This window comes from Mastigoproctus giganteus, chromosome 5 (genome assembly GCF_048544385.1).
Source record: "Mastigoproctus giganteus isolate SK-2022 chromosome 5, ASM4854438v1, whole genome shotgun sequence".
NCBI classification, from domain to species: Eukaryota; Metazoa; Arthropoda; class Arachnida; order Uropygi; family Thelyphonidae; genus Mastigoproctus; species Mastigoproctus giganteus.
Genome location: NC_143579.1, coordinates 110,237,518 through 110,262,816, shown reverse-complemented (window position 1 = coordinate 110,262,816; position 25,299 = coordinate 110,237,518). Strand labels below are relative to the sequence as shown.

Below are 25,299 nucleotides of genomic sequence, written 5' to 3'. Positions count from 1 at the left end.
CAAATGCGTAATATGACTTTTGGCTTCAGCATGTCCATCTTTTGTTATTAATTTACTAAATTTTTGTTAATTTATTAAATGTATGTAATGCATTATTATTATTATTTGTTTATTCTCTTAATCACAGATGTAGTATAAATGTTTATATTTCAAGTTATCTCTCTGTCTGTCCATATTATTAAGCTTAACTTTAGAGGGATGGAATTTTGTTCTTTTAGTAAGATTTTTTTTAAAGCATTCCAAATCTTAAATATTAATCCAATAATTATTTATTTTTTTATTCTCTCTCTCTCTCTCTCTCTCTCTCTCTCTCTCTCTCTCTGTGCCACACATAGCTTAAATTATATGTATATAATTAGGCAGAGTGCTGGAAATTGCATGTAGCAATATGGTACATAGAAAAGAAGGCACTTCTGTAGCCAGGTGGGCAGGAGCAGCAGTGCGTATGCTTCTTGATTAGGCCGGGGTTCAAGCCTGTGACCACCAAATACGGAGGATGCGGAAAGGTCAGGGAATGACCACCGGAGCAATATGGCCTTAGTTGCTAATGCTCCTAAAAAAAGAAACAAATAATAACAACATAGAAAATAAAAATTATTGGTTTTAACTTGGGCATCAAAAAGCTGCCACTTTTTTTGAAGAGATTGTTGATTTTATTCTTGTTAATTTACTAAATATACAAATAATGAATTGTTACTATTATTTGTTTATTCTGTTGATCACTAATTTACCATATGTATTTTTATTTTTAATTTAAGAATTTATTTTTCTTAAGGATTTGATTGCAGTTATCATATAGATGACGGTTGGTGGGAAAAGGAAAATGTAAAATTAAAAGTCCAGGGCAGAGCTTTACATCAAGCTGTAGTTTTGAATAATGATATGTGGGTCTTGGGAGGTGAAAATTTTCATCATAAAGTCTTTCAGGATTTAATTAGGTATGCATTTTTTTGTACTGTAAATATATATGGATATTTGTTTGTAGTTTATTTATTTGTATATCCATCTTCCCTTTTAAATTTTAAGCTCTGAAGGGTTATTAAATCCCTTGTCTTATGTCACATTTTATACTTGTCTTATGTTACATGTAAAAGGTGGTGGTGGTGGTGGGGAGGAAACATGCTATTCATAACAGGCTGTTTTTTTTTTAAGCATATTGTTGTGTAATATGCCTTCTTGGATATATATTTGTATCAGATAACTAAATTTTGAGGAATATTATCTATTGACACTCTGTGGAAACTGCCAAAAATTGGTGACAAAAGAAAAATTGTGATCACTTTATTTTGCACACAAAATATAAATGGTATGTCCTAACTCCGTAATGAATTGTTTTTATGAAAAAGATATTATTATTGAAAAAACTTCCTTGGGGGTGTATTTGATCTGATAATAAAAATTTCAGTGAAAATTATCTATTAGCAGAAATGATATAAAATGCTTCAAACAGAAAATTGTGATGCACAACCTGAACAATCTGGCACATGAGGTGTAGAGTTCATAATCAACTCTCAGATACCCTCAAAATCAATCCCACTGAAAAAAAACTTTGAGGCTGTTGCAGCATGAGTTAACTTTGATTTAACTATCGTCTCACAATACGTCCCCCCCCCAATCAAATTATAAGCTATGTCGACCTAGAAGAATTAGTGGTACAACTTCCTCAACCCTACTTCATCCTAGGGGACCTCAATGATCACCATCCACTATGGGGAAATCAAAACCTGGACAAATGTGGACAAATTATCAAAGAATTACTTGACCAGCACAATCTAATAACCCTTAATAATGGTATGCACACTTATACGCATCTATTTACAGGATCTACTTCAGGTCTATTTACAGGATCTACTTCAGGTCTATTTACAGGATCTACTTCAGCTATTAAGGTCTCTTTTTGTTCAGCAACCATATATCCTTTATTCTGATGGATTATTCATAGCAATCCACTGGATGGTGAGCATTACCCAGCGATATGCCATATTGATACAAGTATTCTCCACTTTTCTAACCAAGCTGCCAAATGGAATTTTTTTCAATGCAAAATGGGATATATATACAAGCAGCTAACAGTGCTGGAAGAAAAGCAGGTCCACCAAACATCCATAAACTTGGTCACAAATATTACAGGCAGTGGACCAAGTGATCCAAAACAATCCACAAAAAATATCAGCATGCTTAAAATTATGGTGGAATAATGACTGCAGCACGTCTTAAAATAGAGAAGAACAGAGCATGAAACATCTTCAGGAAGTTCACAACAACTGCAAATTTCATTCACTTTAAACTGGCTCAAGCAAAACATGTTTAGGCAGACCAGAAAAAAGAAAAGGGAAGCATAGAGGTGTTTTGCTCCACAATTACAAGAAATATAAAAGTGTGAATAATATGAGCCAAAATACATTGTATGTACTCAAAACATCCATGTATCAACCTTCCATGCTAACTGTTAACAGTTGTGACGTTACAAAACCAGAGGAGATTGCTAATATGTTGGGCAAATCATTTATGGAAATTTCAGGTACAACATCTTACCACCTCCTTTTCAGATATACAGAAAACAAGCTGAGAAACATTTCATCCACTTTAAATCAGCATCTAGTGTTGCATACAATCCCCCTTCACAATGTCAAAATTGCACCGTTCTCTAGCCACCACCAAACTCAGTGCTGCAGGACCAGATGGAATACATTATATCATGATAGCTCAACTTACTGAATCAGCCCTTAAGACACTTGCTTCTCTACAACAGAATATTCAAAGAAAATGCCTTCCTGGACAAATGGCATCGTGTCTATGTTTCGTCATTTCCAAAACCAGGAAAAGATCCTACAAATCTGCTACATTACCAACCTATTGCACTTACCAGCTGTATGAGCAAGGTCATGGAAAATATGATCGATGTCCACCTAACCTGGTTTCTGGTTCAAAATAACCTTCTTAACCCAGTGCAATCCAGTTTTCATGAAGGTCGATCCACTCTTGAAGTTTTCTTGAAGACAGATCCACTCTTGATCAGGGCAGAATAAAATATCTGTGATGCCTTTGTACAAAAATAACACTCTTGTCAGGTTCTCTTTGACATTGAAAAAGCCTTTGACATAGCTTGGAGATATGGTATAATGCAAAACCTATATGATCTGGGACTAGGTGGACACCTGCCAGAGTTTATCAGAGATCTCCTACATCACCACTCGTTTCAAGTTAAGAGTCCATAACCGGTTATCTTCAAATTTTATTCTGGAAGAATGGATCCCACAAGATTCAGTCCTAAGTGCCTCCCTATTTAACATAATAATGAAATCAATAACAGAGGACTTAATACAAACAGTGTCCGTAACTCTGTATACCAATGACTTCACTATCTACTGCCATTTGTTTAATATGCAAACAATGGAAAAACAGTTACAAGGTGCCATCAAAGGATCACAAAAGACTGTTGCGATACACTTCTTCGCCTACCTCCAGCACAGAACTTAACCTAGAAAATCAGATCACTCCAGTGGTTCCTAGTGTCCGCTTTCTTGGTGTGGTTTTTGACCAAAAACTTGCCTTCTTTGAGCATATAAAAACTCCCCAGATTACTTTTCTTAAAAAGCTAAACATCTTAAGAGTACTGTCTGGCACAACAGCAGAGCGCCATAATCTACAGCTCTGCTGGAGCAAGTGCTTTATGTTGTCTTGATCCTGTACACTACAGTTCTTTGTCTTGTGCTAGGGGCATACTATGCATTGCCAGTTCAGAGCTTATATGCTGAAGCACATGAAACCTCCTTGCATTTACACAGACCTTATGCTGCAGCAAAACTCAAAAGGGCAACCAAACAACCCCATTTGGAATAGAATTTTCTCCCTTAAATGGGAAACCTTTACAGAGTTTATCGTTCTATAAACCTCTCAACCAGGATACATTTTCATTCACTGCAGGCCGACTGGCAACTTGACCTTAGTAAGATACAGCCTACTACCTTTTGTACAGTCCCACCCTGGACATATATACCACTGTGCAACCTTTTATTCACAGTGTGGGGAAAACACCTTATTATCCCAACAGAACATACTGCAAATTTGTGCTGCATTGAGAATCTAGCATGCATGATACATGCCAATCTATATGGATGGATCTAAAACTGATTCTCGTTGGTGCAGCAGAATTATTTCCCAACATTACCATAACCAAGAAACTCCCTGTTGAATGTAGCAGCTATACTGCAGAACTCTGTGTTATCCACATAACCTTAAATTTCACATTTATACAGACTCAATAGTGCTATCCAAGCTATACAGCAGAATATAAATAATGATAATCCCTTACTCATAAAGATTTGGAATACCATGATCAAGTTAAATAAGAACAAACAAGTTGTTGTTTTTTGTTAGATTCCTGTTCACATTTAAATTGCTGGAAATGAATGTGCTGACTTAGCTGCCAAAATTGCTATAGACCAGTCCTTTAGTATATCAATCTCAGATTACAAGTTAATTATCAAGAAGTGATGTCTTTAACAAGGAAACACATCTGGCAAAGTCAAGTTGGTAACAAGCTACTCCATATAAAAAAATATCTCAAACCATGGAAATCCAGTATATGCAAGAACAGACATGAATATGTTGTATTAGCCGGACGACAAATAAATCACACAAACCTAACACATCTTTATCTGCTTGCAGGCACTGATCCACCACAGTACACAAACTGTTACACCCAGCTTCCTGTCCAAACTTTACTCATTGATTGCCCCAAATACAATAGTCACAGACAAACTATGTATACCTTTTACCATGACAAATACTTCTTTCAATATTGCTGACTTTCGAGTATTAGCAATGGCCACATGGTTCAAGGAAACCTATGGCTTATGCTGCACCAGCCAAAAAATAATAATAATAATAATAAAAGTAAATAAAATAATAAGAAAAAATATATAAAATAAAAAAATATATAAAATAAGAAAAATTTTAAAAAAATGAATATAATCTATATATAAAAGAATATTTTGGAAAATACTGCTTTTTCACGTGCACACTTTTTGCTGTCTGCAAGGCATGTATCATGCTAACTGCTATTGCTTCATACTACAACAAAGTGATCGACAGGTTTGTCTCAAAGACGCATTTATATATATATAGACAGTGCAATAAGAAGGATCGATACATTAACTTTTACGAACTCTTAATTTTTTACAATCTTGAAATTTTTCTATATGTAAAAAATTATTTTATAATAGTGCTTTTAATTTTTAATTTTAGAATTCTCATGTCTCAAGGCATTAGCAATGTTGTTAATAATGGCAGTAATAGAAAAGAGAAAGATCATATCAGAAAGGCTGAGATGAAAAGACCTTGAAGAGTATGAAGCAGAACTTAAAAATCTTGATATTGAAGAAAAAGCAATTATTAAAAATATGAAAATAATAAGTTAAAGGCTTCACAATTAAGGAAGGAAAGATATATGAAAAGAGCAAAAAAAATTATCACAAATTGTTGATAGCTCTACTGAAACTCCAATCGTTGATAAAAAAGGAAAAAATCGTTAGAATGAAGGAATCCAGAAAAAAAGAATGTGAAGCCTTAGATGCTGCATTTAACGATAATGATGAAAACAAAGCAATTATTGATAAATTTGAAAATAAGATTTCCAAAAAATCACAATCTAATCATAAAAGATAAAAAAAAAGCAAAAAAAAGTCCTAGCAACGAGCCTTCTGCCCCTAAATTATTAAGGTAAATGATGTTGTTGTCCCATCTCTTTTTACACCAACTGATAATATGAATGGTCAAATTATATTACAACCTATTGAAAATGTAGAACCATGCCAAAATATTTTTCATGAAAATACTCCTAAAAGAAGAGAAAGTGCTCAATTGAGAGCAAGTAATTGGAAAGCAAGAATAACAGAAGCACCACAAAATACTTTAATGCCATTTAACGAGAAAAAGTTCCTTTTAGCTGCAAGAAATAAGAACATTGAACCAGCAGAACATTATTTGGGGGTCACTTTCAGATGTTTGTAATCAATGTGTATTATTTTTTGTAAAAGAAACCAAATTTAGAAAGTGTTGTGATAATAAACATTTGTTAATTTACAAAGCTGTTTTTGACAACTTTCCCAATAGTTTGAAAAAATTGTTTCAAGATGGAAAAAGTGAGGCTTTCAAACATTTTCTGAATAACATGAGAAAATTATACATTAAGTTTGCATTCAGTACATGTAACGGAAATTGAATTTTGAAAGTCGTTTTAGATGTTTGTGATGATAAAGTGGTAAAAGATAAATGATCAAATAGAGATTCCTGAAAATATTCGCAGTTCAGAAAATTTAATTCATGACATTTTTGGAAGTATCGAAACTCCTTTGGAAGAAAAGTTTCAATGTGCAATTTTAGCTGCAACAAATAATACTGTTAAACCGCTGAATGAAAAAATTTTATCCAAAATTATTCCAGGAGAATTGAAAATAGTATCCTTCAGACCAAAGTATGCCAGATAGTTGTAATGCTGAAGAATACAACTCTGTAACACCCGAAACACTTTATTCTCTTGAGCCTTCAGGTTTACCTCCGCATAAATTACTATTAAAGGTAAATACAATTGTTATGATTTTAAGAAACTTAGATATAAAAAATGGAATTTGCAATGGTACATGACTACGTGTAGTGGAAATAAGGAAGAAATGTTTGGTTTGTGAACCTGTCACATGTGGCAGCTGGATTGAAAGCATATATTCCACAGATTCATATGTATTCAAACGAAGGGGGAATAGAACTTCATTTTTCAACGAACACTGTTTCCTGTGAAATTGGCTTTTACAGTCAAATCTCATTAATACAAAGTTCAAGGGATTAAATTGTAAATTGTCATGTTTTGTAATAATGAGGTTTGTAGTAACTCAAGTGTCAACATTTCACCTTTTTTTTTTGTTTTTGGCACATACTATTTATTTAAGAATAATAATAAATAATTATATCAAAAATAAATAAATAAATTATTAATTTAAATTAATAAAATAATAAAAAAAATAATAAAAACAAAAACCTTGTCAAACAATGCAGTAATAGAAATGACACCTTTTAAAGATTTTATTTTATTTGTAAGGTAAACTATGAGAAAAGCAATTAACAGCAAGTATCACAGTAAAAAGAATTAATTTTAATATAAAAGGAGACATATAAACCATTTAATCGTTTGATAAATTAATCTAATTTAATTAAAGAAAGAATCCAATGTTCTTTGCACACCGGAGGTAGTGCAATACCAGTGGGTGCCTGTGTCGCTTCCTGAACTTGGAGCGAGCGAATAATTGAACAAAATGAAAAGCGAATCACTAGTGGAGAAAATTCCACAAATTATCCTCAGTCCATCAAGAAGCAGTATTTATTATATAAACAGATATATACAACACTTGTTTTAAATGTGCTCAGTCTCAGAATTCCTGAGAATCCGGAAAACAATATATGATTAGTTTACATACAATAGACTGTTTAACTACAGAAATACTCTTCATAGAAAGCCCACCTCCACATTCAATTAACAGCACTATCTAGTCTTTCCACTAGAACTTCCAAACCTGCTGACATCTTGTCAATAGCAATTGACCTAAATCACCATTGATTAACATAAATCAACACAATAACAATTGACAAAAATGAACATAATAACAATTCACGTAAATATTCTGTTTCCACATTAATCATTTGTCTTTTTTTGTGAAGTCCAGACATTAAATCCACTGTAGGTTGAGAGTACAATGGACAGTTCAAAAGTACATGAATCCGATTAGAGACTCAATTGTATGTCCTCAGTTGGCGGACAGTAAACAGATGCAATATAAAAACTTATGAAAGGTGTGGAGATCATTAAACAGGTCACAGTGACCGTACACAGACCTGTAATGTTGGTAACCACCAGATCATTATTTAAAACAACTATTGCACTTTTTGGAAGTTTTTCATGGGAATGCATAATTCTTGCCGAGGCTGGAAAACCCATAACTTAATGGGCCCCACCTTCTACCTGCAAACAATGGAAGAGTTCCTGTTTGCAAATAACCTCAAAAGTTATTTTCAAACGTGATATACCTTTTACTTTCATCTCCTTGTGGTCACGCCTAATGACGTCAGTCACTTTCTGCTTTGTCCTGACTCGAACTCAAGGAAGAATCCTTAGTGGGCCTGAGAATAACCAGATTCTGAGGATTAGGCACACCTCTAGGAACTGATCCCTACTAGCACTGTCAGTCCCCTCTTTGGATCTTGATTTATTCCTGATGTCCACAGGATCAATTAACTTGAGATCCTGCTGCACTATCTCTGCATAAGACTTCTTATGAAGTTCAATCTGGCAATCTAAAATTTGATTTATCTGACACGCACTCTCCTCCAGATCCCTATCCTAGTACCTTGAGGCTCTCATTGTCCACGACCAAAGCTGTTGTCGCCGCCTCCAAGTCAGCCCAGAGACCAAAAATTCTATTGGACGCTGGTTTTGTTATTTTACTTGACTCTTTAGACATTATTTCTCCCAAAGCCTTTCTTATCTTAGCCAATGACACATACACCTCAAAGGCATTTAATGATCCTCCCAAGTTTAAATCATCTATAAAAGAAATCCTATGGTCCTCTCTACTACAAACAGTAATTATATTACCTCCTACACTATTTGGGGAATCAAAAACTCCATAACCCTCACCGTTCTCGTCTGTACTTGCTTGAACTACTTTAACGAGAGACGGGTGGTTCATATTTTCTTCATCATTCAAGGTAATAATTTTTTCCATATTTGTTTTATCAAGGCTTATTTAAAAGTTCACAAAAAGTTTTAGGCTGCCTATGCCAGCCTAACCTTTTCTGTGGCACTATCACAGATCAGTTTTAGCTGTACTTTTTATTGCTCTGTAACTTTTCCATGCCGTCTTTTTCTGCTCAAGTAAAATGACGACTTCCTTATTCATCCAAATTGGGATCTTCCTCATGGAGTATTTTTTAATGGTATGTAAGCATTCAAGACTTCTGTGATTAATGTTTTAAAGGTATACCCTAATTCAATTGTATTCACTTCTGTGTGATATCAACCCAGTTAATAGAGGTCGTGTAGAACCTTAAGGGATTGTAATTTCATTTTTCTGAAATTATAACCCATTTCTTTGCTTTTAACTAGTGCTACCTCTCTCTCTCTCTCTCTCTCTCTCTCTCTCTCTCTTCACAGGTGATGATAAGGTCTAGAATAGGGGTGGCCAACTTAATTTGTGATGCGATTTACTTTTTTCCTTCAAAATGTGCCGCAATCTACAATCTAAAAAAATTCATTGCACAAGGTTAAAAAAGTTAATCAACACATATTGAAAAATGTTGGTTATAAATTTTAAAATTTAATACAATTCAGAATTCTTATTTTAAATTCATATGTATTTAAAATTTTAATTTATGTGAAGTTTGTGTTTTCATGTCATCTGCCAAGCTTTCAACAGGGATATACAGGGAAACAGGGAAAGTGGAGGAGAGATTGTTGAGGATAAACATAAAAAAGGCACCTGGGGTGGATGGGATCTATCCAGTTATATTAAAGGAGGCAGCAAAGGAGGTAAGCAAACCCCTAGCCATAATTATGAGAGCTTCTTTGGACTCAGAGGAGGTACCCATAGACTGGAGATGTGCAAATGTAACCCCAATTCACAAAGGAGGATCAAAGGCTGACACAAGTAATTATAGACCTGTTAGTTTAACTTCTGTTCCAGGTAAATTAATGGAGGCACTGGTTAAAGAAGCACTTGCAGGATCATCTAGACAAGAATTCAGTTATAGCTCAGACGCAGCATGGTTTTGTTAAGGGCAGGTCTTGCCTGACCAATTTGATTGGATACTATGATGTAGTCATAAAAGAACTGGATGCAGGCAATAACTTTGATATTATATATTTGGATCTTAGAAAGGCTTTTGATACTGTTGCACATGGAAGACTGCTGCACAAATTGGAGCAGTGTGGCATTGGAGGCAAATTGCTGCTATGGATAAGGGGATGGTTGAGTGGCAGAAGACAGAGAGTGATAATCAATGGACACTGCTCAACGTAGAGTAATGTTATTAGTGGAGTTCCTCAGGGTTCAGTGTTGGGTCCGTTGTTGTTTTCTGTGTTTATGAATGATATTGATGACGGGATATCAAGTTTAATGTCCAAGTTTGCAGATGATACAAAGGTTCGCAGGGTTGTTAAGGACACCACTGACGCTATGCTGCTGCAACAGGATCTGGAAAGGTTGAACAGATGGGCTGAGAGGTGTCAAATGAAGTTTAACATTGACAAATGTAAAGTACTGCATATGGGAAACAGTAACCCCAGAGCAACGTATCAACTCTGCGGTACTACACTGACAGTGGTGGAGAATGAAAAGGACCTGGGGGTAATTGTGCAGGCAGATATGAAGTTCTCTGAGCAGTGCAGACGAGCTGCAAGAGTAGCTCATGGTGTCTTGTCAATGATATACAGGAATTTTTCTAGCAGGGATAAGGAGGTGATTATTCCCTTGTATAAGGCAATGGTTAGGCCACATCTTGAGTACTGTATACAGGTGTGGAGGCCTCATTTCAAGAAGGATGTAGAGCTGCTGGAACGGGTACAGAGAAGGGCAACAAGATTAGTGAATGGAACAAAGGGTTGCTCTTACGAAGAAAGGCTTAAGTTTTGCAAATTACAGAGTCTGGAGACTAGGCACGGGCGAGGTGATCTGATAGAGGTGTATAAAGCCTTGAATGGTTTGAGCATGCTCAATGCCGATGGGATTCTTCCTCTTGCTCAGAATAATCAGCTCAGAGGGCATAAATTCAAATTGAGGAAGGACGGATGTCGGATAGATGTGCGGAAATTTGCCTTTGGCCAGCGGGTGGTTGGTTGGTGGAACAGACTTCCATCACTTGTTGTTGAAGTTGATAGCCTAAACAAATTTAAGGCTCAACTGGACAGGTATTTCAAGCGAACGGAGGGGTGAAATAGGAGTGGTGTGTTTTTTTTTTTTTTTTTTGGCTGATGCTGAATAAGCTTGCTTTCTTGCATCATATGCCTATACTAATGCTAATACGGTGATAAGGCCAACCCTAAAGAATCTTCTGTATGCAAGTTTGTAAGAGCACAACAATTCTTCATCTTTGTTTCAAATACGAAAAGGCCAATTCACATAGATATGTGGAACCAAAACAGAAATTTAAAGGTTCACTGCATTTTTTTTCATTTGGGTACTTTTCTCGGCAAACATATTTCCAAAAGTCTTTTTCTGATGATTTATCTGCCTTTTAGGAAGATATCGTTTCGCAATGTAATAATTTCATTTTCAAGTAATATTTTCTCCATGTGAAAAATCGCAGCGATTTTTTTTTTTTTTTTTTTTTTTTTTTTTTTCAGCAATTTGTTTCCTATCTAAGTCGACATTAAATGGATAAGAAATATATTGAACAATGTCTTCAGTTGTTTTAAAATCACTGAATCTGGTTTCAAAATCGTCCACAACATTCTAAATTTCAGAAACACATTTCTCACTATTAAATTCAAAATCTGGTTCATTTTCATCGAGTTGCATTTTGAAAAGTCTCCTTTGAAGAGATTGTCCTTTATGGAATTCACAGTTTTGAAAGCGATGTCCATAACACTTTTAATATTTAATCTTTTGCTGGCTAACACTTGTTGGTGGATGATAACTCAAAATTTGGGAATTCATCATCCTTTTGGCACACTGCGATGAATCCGTTAAGATGCCACGTCGTTGCTTTAGCTCCATCTGTTGTTACTGATATGAGCTTAAATAGTGGTAATTTAATTTTTTAAATAAAATGTTTGAACGAGTTAAAGATATCAAGACCTGTAGTTCTTTCTTTTAACGAAACCATACCCAGCATTTCTTCTCTAATGGCAGAATCATCGAAAACCATACGAATAAAAATGAGCAACCGAGCTGTATCACTGACATATATAGATTCATCCAGTTGTAAAGAAAAGGACACACAATTAGCAATATCAGCACGCAATTGTTGCTCACATTTTTACTCATTTTTTTTTGATGATTCGCATCACAGTATTTCGAGATAATTGCAGATCATGAAGGGCACTTTTAATTTCATTTTTGTTCTTAAAATTATCAAAACGAGAATCTATTTCTAAAAAATGCATCTTTGATGAATTCACCATCAGAAAATGATTTGCATTTTTTTGCAAGAAGATGACTCACTTTAAATGATGCTACAGTTACTGCTTTAGATTGTAAATTAGGTGTCATGAAGAAATTTTGTTGCGCAAATAATCTGGATTTAAGTTCTAATTTATTTTTTCTAAGGTCACTATTCAGCGGAAAATCCGATTGGTATTTATCTTGGAGTGCGTTGAAGTGCCATTCTAAATTTCCTTTTTTGGCTATAGCCATGGAAGCATTGCAAATCAAACAGTAACATTTTTCTTTCACCATTACAAAAAAAGTATTCTAGTTCCCACTCTTGATGAAAATTATATATTTTACTCTTTTTCATAGTGCTGTCAGTCCTCGTATAGAACGGTAGTTGTTTTCCTAGAAACCCTCGTGCAATATAAACAACAGGTCCTATGGGAAAAATAGGGATAGGTACCGGCCACCCAAGATTAAACACACCAACCAAAACCAAAACATTACCAAACACAATAAATAATCGTAATAAAATATGTAAGTATTTTATTATGATTATTACGATCGCTGGAAGAAGTGCCATGGGATTCGCCAGCTAACGATCACCGGGGAGCAATTATCAGCTGATCATGCTGCAGCAGAGAAATATTTGGGTGAGTTCGCTGATTTGGTATCACATTATTCACCTCAGCAGATATATAACACTGATGAGACAAGTTTAAATTTTAAGGCTTTGCCCACAAAAAGTCTAGCATCTCAACAAGAAATACGTGCCCCAGGTTTTAAAATGAATAAGGAGCGAGTGACGTTGATAGCTTGTAGTAATGTTTCAGGAAATCACAAGCTACCTTTGATGATGATCGGTAAATCAGCGAAGCCGAGAGCTTTTAAAAATATGAACATTAACAATCTTCCAGTTCATTATAAAAGTCAAAAAAAAAAAAGCTTGGATGAACAGACAGCTTTTCATTGAGTGGTTTCATAATCAATTTGTCCCAGCAGTGAAACGTTTCAGCAATGAAAATGATTTGCCACCTCGTGCCATTCTCCTCATAGACAATGCGCCGTCCCACCCAGACGTTTCCGAGTTGACATCAGGGGATATAAAGGCAGCTTTTTTACCGCCCAATGTAACACCATTATTACAGCCCATGGACCAGGGGTGTTACAGTCTATCAAGCTTGCATGTAGAAAGAAATATCTTAGGTCCTTGATAGAAGATAACACCAATTCACTTTCTTTACATGAGAAAATGAAACAAGTGAACTTAAAAGATGTTGTATATTGGGTTGCTGAGTCGTGGGAGGGTGTAACTGAGCGAAGATCATGGAAGAAATTATGGCCCTCTCTCAGCTTTGTCGATAGCTCTGACGAAAACAATGACATAGAACAATTAATTCAGCTCGTACAGGAAATTCCCGGGTGCGAGAAAGCAATAGAATCTGATGTTAACGAGTGGATTGCAGCGGATGGAATAGGTCATGAAAACATGTCGGATGAGGACATCGTGGCAGCTGTCACCCAAGAAGACTCCAAGCAGAATGATGACGGGAGTGATGACGAGCCCGGTGTTTCTGCGGAACAACTTGTCGCACACAGACGCGACAGCGGCCCTTGACCTCGCTTTACGCTACTTAGAACAACATCCCAGCGCTACACCGGCAGACTACATGTTTATGAAGCGGTGGCGAAACATAGCATCATCTAGCCGATTTTCATCGTTACGTCAAAAGAAACTAACAGAGTTTGTTACTTCTGAAAAATGACGTTTGTTCCTGTTTTGGTGTGTAAGTATAGATCTGTAATTTTAATAGGCCATGTCAAACACCGATTTATTAATTTTGTATTAGTACAGTACGACAATAAAATACAATTGTTTTGTGGAATTCTAAATGTTTTTGTACCATTAATGCCATTTAAATTTAACTGGAAAATACAAAAAACGTATATTTTGCGAACTAAAAAATTTCCTCTCCGCTGACCGAAACGTGTTCGGATTAGCGGGAGTCCACTGTACTTATAAACAGCAGAGAAGGCATAATTCAAATAGCAGAAGACTACTATAGAGAATTATACAAGGAGCAAGGGAATGATGCCAGCAGTGGGGAAGATGGATTTCAAAGTAGCAATGCATACGACATACCTGATATTCTTCCTGATGAGGTAGAACATGCATTGAAGAAAATGAAGAATCAGAAAGCCCCGGGGGAAGATGAAGTTACTGTAGAGTTGTTAAAAACTTTTCTAATGCACAAAGTGCATTAGAAAAGGTGTGACGCCTAAGCAGTGGAATAATGCAATCATAGTTTTGCTGCATAAGAAAGGAGATAAATCAGAAATTGGAAATTATAGACCAATTAGCTTGTTATCCCACATCTACAAGTTGTTCACAAGGGTCATTACTAACAGATTAGAAAGAATACTTGATGAGAATGAACCGAAAGAGCAAGCTGGCTTTAGGACAGGATTCTCAACTATGGATCACCTTCACATAATATCACAGCTAATGGAGAAAGCAAATGAATATAAAACACCATTATACCTGGCATCTGTGGATTATGAAAAGGCATTTGACTCCATACAGCATAAGGCAATGTTTCGGGCACTGGAAAGACAAGGCATAGATACCCCACATATTATGATTTTGAAGAAAATATATGAGAGTGCTACCTCCTTTATTAGACTAGACAAAGACAGTAGGAAATTTAAAATCAAGAAATTTTGACAAGGAGACACAATATCTCCGAAGCTATTTACTGCTGCCCTTAAGGAAGCTTTCAGAAGATTAGACTGGTCGCAGAAAGGAGTCAGTGTGAACAGAGAGTACCTAAACCATTTACGATTTGCAGATGACATTGTGGTCATAGGCCACGATCCCAAAGAATTAGAGGAAAATATTAATCAGTTATGCACAGTTAGTAAAGATTTTGGAGTAAAGATGAATATGGCTAAAACAAAAGTAATGAACAAGTATACCACAGAAAGGGACATATTGATTGAAGGAGCAGTAATTGAAAAGGTGGAGTCATATACTTATCTGGGACAAGTTATTAGCTGTAATAATGATAAATGGCTGGAAATCAAGAGAAGAATAAATTTTGGATGGATAGCATACAGGAAATATAGTCACATACTGAAGAGCAATATCCCAGTTTGTCTGAAACGTCAAATAATGAACCAATGTATACTCCCCACCATGACTTATGGAAGTGAAACTTGGGCACTCACCAAAAAAATGGAAGAGAAGCTTAGAACTACACAGTGAAGAATGGAATGAATTATATTGGGAATCAGACTGTTAGATAAGAAGAGAAACACATGGATTAGGCAGCAAACTCAAGTAAAAGACATTCTTATCAAAACTAAAGAACTAAAATGGTCTTGGGCAGGATACATAGCTCGAAGACATGATGACAGATGGACTAAGAAAATAACAGAATGGTACCCAAGGGGAGCTAGAAGAAAACCTGGAAGACAAAGGCGGAGATGGACAGATGAAATTCATGAGTTTGTGGGTAGTAAATGGATGGCCAGTGCTCAAAACAGAAGGAACTGGAAAGTTGCTGGAGAGGCCTTCATCCTGCATTGGATAGAAAATGGCTGATGATGATGATATCTTTTATACTTATATTATGCAACAAAACTTTATGTACATTATAAAACAGTTCCAATATTTGGTCACAAACTGCTGAATAATCAACATTAAAATAAGTGACAAAATTAATTTTTAAAACATGAGTTACAGGTCATTACTACAGGCAACCATAATTGCTTCTAATTAGCAGAATGGCGCCTCCGTAGCCAGGTGGGCAGGAGCAGCAGTGCATAGCACATGCTTCTTGATTAGACCGGGGTTCGAGCCCATGACCACCAAATACGGAGGATGTGGTAAGGTCAGGGAATGACCACCGCATATCCCCGGGGCAATATGGCCTTAGTTGCTAATGCTTCTAAAAACCAAATGACAAACAACAAATAACAATTAGCAGAATATCTTCCAGCATAGTTTCACTCAGGCTATCCCTGTTATCTTGCAAGATAAACTTCAATCCAGAAAATGCCCTCTCTACACACTTGCGTGGCAGGAGTCCCTAAAATAACTATAACTATTTCATAGAGCTATGGATATTTACAATGGTTTTCTTCCCAAAATTCCAAAACACCTTTTTTTTTCTTTCTACTGTTTTCACACCTTCAAAACAAAAAAAATATTTTCAATATCAGGCACCTCTATATAGCCAGGTGGGAAGGAGCAGCAGTGCGTAGCACACGCTTCTTGATTAGACCGGGGCTCGAGACCGGGGTTGATTCGAGCCCATCACCACCAAATATGGAGGATGCGGAAAGGTCAGGGAATGACCACCACATATCCCGGAGCAATATGGCCTTAGTTGCTAATGGTCCTAAAATCCAAATGCCAAAATATCAATATCAGCTGAATTAGAACGCTCTCTAATATCTTTCTCCTTTTCTTTGAGAAAATTTTCCATGTCATCAAATTCTTCTTCTTCTGAAATTACCTCTTCTCCTGACTTTCTTATATTTTGTCTTGTTTTTTCACATTTTAAATATTCCACCATTTCCCAAACGATCTTTAAATGCCACACAGCCTTTGCCTTTTGTTGACGATACAATAATATTTGATATTGTGGATCGAGATAGACTGCGTTCATGATGCTCTGATTTTCCGTTATTAATTTTTCTTACATGCAAATTTTCTATTAAAACGGAAACATATGGATTTGTTATATTTTTTCAATTTAAGTTTAGTTTCCACCCAAATACCATAAAAATCAATTAGAGTTTAACTGTTCTGTTTGTAATTTCAATGTAACTTCCTGCAAAGGTTTTAAAGCTTCCAAAATACATTCAACTTTAGCCCACAGATCATAAGAAAAATAATAATTCAAATCATTCTGATATAATTTGTTACAAAAATGTTTGCACACTAACAGTGTCTCCAGCATTACATATGTGCTCTTCCATCTTGTTGGACAATCCAATGCAGGTTTCTTTAAAATGCTTTTGGATAATTTGGAGGCTAAATTTGAAAATCGTAGTTTTCGGACAAGTTCTTGATAATCACTAAAAAATTTTCCTAATTCAGCCTTCTTAATCACGTCTCAGATTGCCAATTGAAGTACGTGTGCTGCACACTTTATTCCAACAATTCTAAAGGAAAGGCTGTTTTCCTCAGAGAAAGCGATTTCATCAAGGTAATCTTTTTCGCTGGTAGCTTCATTATCGCATTCATCATCATTGCCTAGCAAATTAACAAATTTAATCATGTTTGCACCATTATCAGTGGTGACTGAATAAATCTGATGAACTCCAAGCTAATAATTTTCTAAGACTTGGTGAACTACATTTTTTATATACATTCCTGTATGTCTTTTTTTCAGTTCTTTTATACCTAAAAGTTAAAAGGTGTTTTTTACCGTTTTACAAATTGAGCATTTATTCCAAGGCTTAATCTAGTGGCAATATCTACTTTCACTGAAATCATTCTCTTTCCCATTTCAGTCCGCATTAGTGAGACAATCTTAGAGGATATCTCCGGCAAAATTAGTTTGATATTCTCTGCAGTGATTGAAAAATTTTTACCAATTGCTGCAATAATAGGATTAATAATTTTTCGGAATCCTGAGTATTCCATTACCTCAAATGTGCAACCGTTAATAGTAACGAGCTCTACACAATCGTTTGCTTATCTAATCTTACTTTAAGATACTCTGATGTAACGAATTTTTCTATAGTCTGCTGAGGTTTATTTTGAACTTTTATATCAATTTCTTCAATCTTCTTCATCCTCTTCTTTTGTACCATATCGAATTCTTCTTTGATGCTGCTTCAAGTGCCTCTCTAAATTGGCAGCGTGATCTCCAACCATGATAACATTGCACACTTTGCATTTGCTTTTATTATCCAGCTTTTCGAATACGAAGAATTCTCTACATGGATTTACTCTATCTCGTCCCATACTATAACGTAAGGAATAGAAATTATATTATAATTTTAAAATGATAAATAAATAAAATTAATATTAAAAGACTAGAAATGAGTCAATAATTCCAACAGTTTAGTAAAAAAATGTTAAAGTAAGCATGATGCGATATAAAATTCTTAAGTTATAGCACTAGTAAAACGTGGTATTTTCTAATCCACTATGCTTTTTGCAATCGGATTGAATTGCTGATAGACTGATTTTAAAGGTAAAATGCTTAGTAAAGAAGCATTAACTTTAAATTCATGAACTGCAATAAAATGCAAGAATGTTATTTAAATAACGCCTCTAATTTGAAGATAAATGGGTTACGAGGTTATTTGTCTGATAAAGGACAAGTTTGAAGTAGTGAAACTTCTGGTTTGAATTTAAGATGAACGTACATGCACACACTTTATATAATAGATTTACAGATTGACACTTCCTCTTAAAAATCCAATTTATAAAAAAACTGAAAACTTTATGGAATGATAAACAGTGTCTGTCAAAATAATTTAACTTATATCCATATCTATATCTGATGCAAATTATATTAATGCGAAAAAATACTTGCTTAAATATCATTCCACGAAGTACAGTGAGACCATATCGAATACAGTTCATTAGACGACCTTACTACAATTCGATATAATCAGGTTACTCGTATTTTTAATCTTAATAGTGTTTTCCATCGCAACTAAATGAATAATGCGTTGAGATATCCGAACGATTACGATAAATGTAGTAAAATGTATTACATTTTTAATGCCATTAATTACCTAAATTGATTGCTAGTGTTTATATTATACCCGTGGAACCGTTGCTATGAATCCCTAATTTTAGTTAGGTTTTAGATAGATCTCGCATAGATCACAAAGTTTTACGCCTATTCTTTTCCTTATAATACATACCATTTCAAAAGGAATAATCTGCAACAACTGACAGCTATTGACAACTGAATATACTTAAATGCAGGGCGATCTTTCTTCTAAAGGGAGCAATGTTAGACTGATTGATGCTATTCTATGCATGGATGAAGCAGGTCATGGGAAAAAATGGGAATGCAGGTCATGGGAAAAGATGATTTCTTCAGCAATGAGAATTCTCCAACGTGTATGTGAACTGACAATCGGAACAGAATAAATAACGGTTTTCGGTTTGGGTTCGGTTTTCGCTCCAGCAAAAATAACGGTTATTTTTGGTTTCGGTTCGATGCCCTGGTTCTAATTTCATAAAAAAATTTAGAACTAATGCCATACTATGCAGAAATGAAAGTCACAAAAATTTGATTGGTACCATATTCATTCAGTATGTAAATTAGATCTTGTGAAACATTTTTATCATTATTTTTATTTTTTTTTATGGCTGTTGCCATTATGTGCCTTGCTTCCTTGCATCATATTGCCAGTACTAATGCAAATAAAAATTGTTCTCTGCTGGTAAAAGCTTTTTTACCAAAACAACAACAATTCCATAGCTGCACTTTGGGAGTACCTCCATTTAAAAAATCTAATTCCCTTTCTCAAAAGTTTCCAGCAGAATATGCTACCTAACTGTGACAGTTGTTAATGACAAAATTCTGTTGCTGTGACCGGGGGTGGCACATTTCTTGCATAATTGCCCGCTAATGCAAAGCTGACAAATAGGCATTCCATGGGCAATAGTCCACAAAGTGTTTTGCTTCCTCCCACAACAGTTTCTTACACAAACCATGTGATGCACCATTTAACTCCTTGTAATCCCCAATGGTACACTGACTTCACTCTGTAGATTCTGGCTAGCATGAATGTATATGACACATGGCCTTGGAACTTTTGGACCAGTGAGGCTGTTTATTCCATTATGCAACAGTGTGAATACTGATAATTGTTGGGTATAGAGATCATCACCTCTATGTTATTGACAGAGGTCATCTCCAATACCCACATGTTATTGTTTCGATGGTATATGGAGCAAACTGCATAATTGGACAATTCTTTTTCAGGAAGTTAGTAATAGTATTCACCATATAGTGCAAGGAAGCCAGAGGCTTTTGCTGCATTGGCAAAAAAAAGACATAAGTTGTTGAGAAAAGGAAAATGGGGGAAGACAAAATGGAAAGTTGAGAGGAGGTAGTATAGTTACAAATTAAAAAAAGTGAAAAGCATAATAATCATAAAAGATTAGAAATAATACATTTTAAATTCAAGATATAAATATATATAAGTAGGTAAGAAAATGCAGATTATATGCTTCCCTCCTCACACAGCTAGCTATCCAGTTGGCCTTTGAATTTATTAAAACTGCCAGAAAACTTCCTACAATCTGGAAAAAACTTCCTACAATTCTGGTTCTTGAATTCTGGAATTTTTTATAACAGTAAGAATTCCACCTTCGTTGATTTTACTAATCCCTTTCAGAGCCTTATAAACCTCAATCAGGTCACCTCTGAGGTGCCTGGTTGCCAAGCTCTGTATCCACATAAGTGGACTCTTTCCTTATACAATTTTCCTTGTGCAGATCTCACCATTTGAGTTGCCCTTTCAAGAAGCTCAGTGTCTTTTTTCAGATGAGGTTTCTATACTTGAACACAGTATTCCAAATGTGGTCTTACAGTTGCCTTATACAGTGGGATTATGACCCCCCCCCATATCTCTACAGGATGACATTCGATAAATCATCAATAGGACACCATGGGTTTTTCTGGCTACCTGTTTACACTGTTCAGAAAACTTCATATCTTCCCGTATTGTAACTCTCATTGTAACTTTCCTCCTCCACTGTTTTTAATTCAACCCCACCAAGTGTATAATTTATTTGTGGGTTGCTATTCCCCAAGTGTAAGACCTTGCATTTAGCAGCATTAATACACTGATGAGCCAAAACATTATGACCACCTACCTAATATGATGTTGGTCTGCCATTTGCAGCTAAAACAGCTTGTACCCAGCGAGGTATGTATGTTACAAGATTTCTAAATGTGTCTTGTGGTATCTGGTACCAACATGTAAACAGTAAATCCTTTAACTCCTGTAAGGTCTGTGGTTGAGATGCCGCAGATGGGAGTTGTGTTTCAACACAAACCACAGATGCTCGATGGGATTGATGTCTGGGGAATTTGGAGGTCAGGGCAATGCCTGTATGTCTCCCTCATGTTCCTCGAACCAGTCTCAAACAATTTGGGCAGTGTGGTATGGTGCATTATCCTGCTGAAAGATAGCACCGCCAGTGGGGAAGACTGTTGCCACAAAAGGTTGTACTTGGTCAGCAATGATGTTAAGGTAGGTGGTAGATGTCAGAGTGCCTGGCACACGGATGACGGGACCCAGGGTATCCCAGCAGAACATCGCTCAAAGCATGACACCACAGCCACCGGCTTGTTTTTGTCCCACGGTACATCCAGGTGCCATCACTTCCTCAGGTAAACGACGGACATGTACCCAACCGTCCACATGGTGCAACAGGAAACATGATTCACCAGAACAGATTACCTTCTTCCAATCACTCAAGGTCCAGTTTCGATGCTCGCCTGCCCATTGTAGGCGCTGTTGCTGGTGAACTGTGGTTAGCATGGGCACTCGGAGTGGTCTGCTGCTACGCAGCCCCAATTTCAGCAGAGTTCGATGTACTGTGTGTTATGACACATTACTCCTGTCACCAGCATTCCAATTACCAGTGAGTTGTGCCACAGGTGCTCTTCCGTTGCCATGTACCATCCGGGAGAGCTTTTGCTCACCTTGAGCATCGATGAGCCATGGTGGTCCAACACCTTGCCGGCAGTTTGTGAGATTTCACTCCTCAGACCACTTTCAGTAGGTACTAACCACGGCTGACTGTGAGCATCCCACCAGCTGTGCCGTTTAGCATATGCTCTGACCGAGTCATCTGGCCATTACAGTTTCACTTTTGTCAAACTCGCTTAAGTCTGCTGCCTTTCCCATCTGAAGAACAAGAGTAACACTGATTAAGAGCTCAGTATCAGGTGTTTTTTATACTGCCTTTCCCATCTAAAGAACAAGAGTAACACTGATTAACGGAGCTTAGTATCAGGTGTTTTTTATACCGTGTCTGACCCACGCACATGCTGTAGTTCACCTTCAGTTGCTTCGATGTGTATAACAACTCGCTGGTCGTAATGTTTTGGCTCATCGGTGTAGCTGCTACTTCTTTGACCACCTTTGAAGTCTGTTCATGTCATTTACTTGAACAGACTTCAAATATCAAGCAAGCAGTTGTGGTTTGTCACTGCAAGTGGCCAAAGTATCACACTTTAATTGTAAATACCATATACAAAATTTTTTGGAAAGGGAAAGAAAGATAGAGGGTAACTTATGGACAAGAGCTATTGATAGACAGAAAGCACCCAAGAACCATAATTGTATCGTGTGTATAGATAAAAGTTGTTGAGAAAAGAAAAGGAAAATGGGGGAACACAAAACGGAAAGTTGAGAGGAAGTAGTATAGTTACAAATTAAAGTGAAAAGCATAATAATAATAAAAGATAAGAAATAATACATTTTAAACACAAGATAGAAATATATATTCACATATATATTGTTGCATATCACACAATCCTGGTGTCTCTTCGTGTCAACTACCAGAATATAAAGTGGAGAAAAAAATATAAAAAAAGAGGAAAGAAAGTGGGTGAGATAAAGTGATAGAAGGAATATAGAAAATAACTTTTAATTTCTCAGATATTGACTGGAATTTGTGGGTTGGTCCTTCACACACTAGCAAGGCTTTTGTGGATTTATTGGATGATTGTTTTACCTCCCGAACATCAGCATGTTCGGGAGGCAATTAGAGGGAGTGATACTCTTGATCTGATTATCAGTAGTGATTCTTCATGCATTAAGAATCTGCAGATAAAGGAACCACTAGTTGGCAGTGATCACAGTGTGCTGAAGTGGGATTTACTCAAAGAGGTAACTACCATTAGGGAAATGTTTTTGCTTTCGTAAAGGTGACTACGGTGGTCTGAGACAGTATTTAAATTCTGTACAGTGGGACCAACTGATGATGTTACCAACAGCAAATTCAAAATGGGAAGCATTCAAAGAATTTATCTTGGAAGCTACTAGGTTCTACATAACCCCGGGGGCTCACATCTGGTGAGTATGGGCTTGGCACACCCAGGGTCCTGAGCCGGATATCATCATTCTTCTCTTTCTTGGTGATTCCTACCTCTCTCTCTCTCTCTCATCCAGACTGTCTTGACAAGTCTGGATGAAGTCTTCGTGTGATGACACTATTCGTTGCTTCTGCTCATCCATGAGGTTGTTCAGCACAGATTTTGCACAGACCTTCCTTTTGCCTAAATCTTTATGCAGAATGTGAATTGTCTCCTTATTCATATCCAACTCATCAGCTATCATTCTGATGTTCAAATAACGATCTCTTTCCACAACTTCCCAAACTTTTGCAACTCTCATTTCGAGAGATTGATAGATATCCACCCCTTGGGTCATCATGAACAGCTGTTTGGCTATCTTTGACCTGCTTATACCATTCAAACACACTGGTATGACTTAATGTTTTGCAACCATAAACATTTTTTAACATTTCATACGTATTTTGTTGCAGATTTTCCTAGTTTTAAAGAAAAATTTGATATTAATTTGTTGTTCCATTGCAAAATTTTGGCATGGAATGCTAATGCTACTAATGGAACTGGTTTTTTTACTTGTACTCTGTCAACCTACTGCACAATCTCTTCAGCACTATCTGTTGTAGGAAGTTTGAACTAAACATACCACTTAAATTTATTTTCGGACTCGTTGAACTTGATTACAACAGTCTGGGAACTTTATTGCCACATCTTGTATCCATATATTTATTATAAAATATATAAGTAACCTCTATATACAAGTTTTTCAAATTTCACATATCTAACAGTGCAGAAAATTTAGAATTACGTTCAAAATTCAGAGTTTGACTTGTTCCTACTTTCTGACACCTCTCTCAATTTAGTAAATTGCTCATATTAGATGTATGCAAAGTAGCTATAGATTTAAAAATATGCAGGTCATAGCAGAGTTATCACAAACAAGCAGAATGAATGATGGTAAGGATCATACAATTTCAAAGAGGTTTAATCATCTCATGCCATATGAACAGTTTGCGATTGTGTGTAACAGCTACATTTTTGAATCTCACAAAGTCAACCGTAGCTTATATAGTGAAAAGATGGAGAAATGATTACAGTGTAGATGTGTACAAATGGTCAGGTATACCTAAATAAGGAATAGCATTAGCAGAGGCATATGATGCAAGAAAGCAAGCTTATAGAGCATCAGCCAAAAAAACCCCATTTCGTCTAAAAGTTTGTCCATTTTTTCCTTGAATTTAGTTAGCTATCAACTTCCATAACGGGAGATGGAAGTTTCTTCCAGCAATCAACTACACGCTGGCTAAAGGCAAATTTCCATGCATCTATTCTGTAAATGTCTTTCCTCAATTTGAATTTATGCCCCCTCAGGTTTGTAATCTGACCAAGAGGAAGAATCCCGTCAGCATTGAGCCTGCTCAAACCATTCAAGGCCTTATACAACACCTCAATCAGATCACCTTGCAGGTGTCTAGTCTCCAGACACTGCAATTTACACAACTTAAGCTTTTTTGATAATAGGACCCCTTCCCCTCACCAATCTTGTTGCCCTTCTCTGTACTTGTACTTGTTCTAGCAACTGTACGTCCTTCCTAAAATGAGCCCTCCAGACCTGTATGCAGTACTCAAGGCGCAGGCTGACCATTGACTTACATAACGGGATAATCACTTCTTTATCCCTACTAGCAAAATTACTGTATATCATTGACAAGACCCCAAGATCTGCTCTGAAAACTTTATATCTGACTGTTCAATTACCCACAGGTCTTTTTCATTCTCCACCACCCTGAGTGTAGCACTGCACAGATGGTACATTTCTCTGGGGTTACTTTTACGTATATGCAGTACTTTGCATTTGTCAATGTTAAACTACAATTGCCACTTCTCAGTGCATATGCCTAGCTTTTCTAGATCCTGTTGCAGTAGCATACTGCCATTAACAAACATGCCAACCTTTGTATCATCTGCGAGCTTGGACATTAAGCCTGATATACCTTCACCAATATCATTGATAAATATACAATACAACAATGGGCCCAACACCAAACCCTGGGGGACTCCACTAATAACATTAGTCCATGAAGAAC

The 25,299-nt window shown here is 36.2% G+C and overlaps 1 protein-coding gene across 1 annotated transcript in view; it reads left to right on the top strand.

Annotated features, from left to right (window-relative positions):
• LOC150085636 (attractin-like protein 1) overlaps positions 1-25,299 on the top strand; it is a 585,126-nt gene that overhangs the window by 115,564 nt on the left and 444,263 nt on the right. Inside the window, exon 5 of the mRNA XM_090374629.1 lies at positions 776-938. Coding sequence (XP_090230755.1) covers positions 776-938 — 163 coding nt within the window. The remainder of the gene's footprint in view (positions 1-775; positions 939-25,299) is intronic.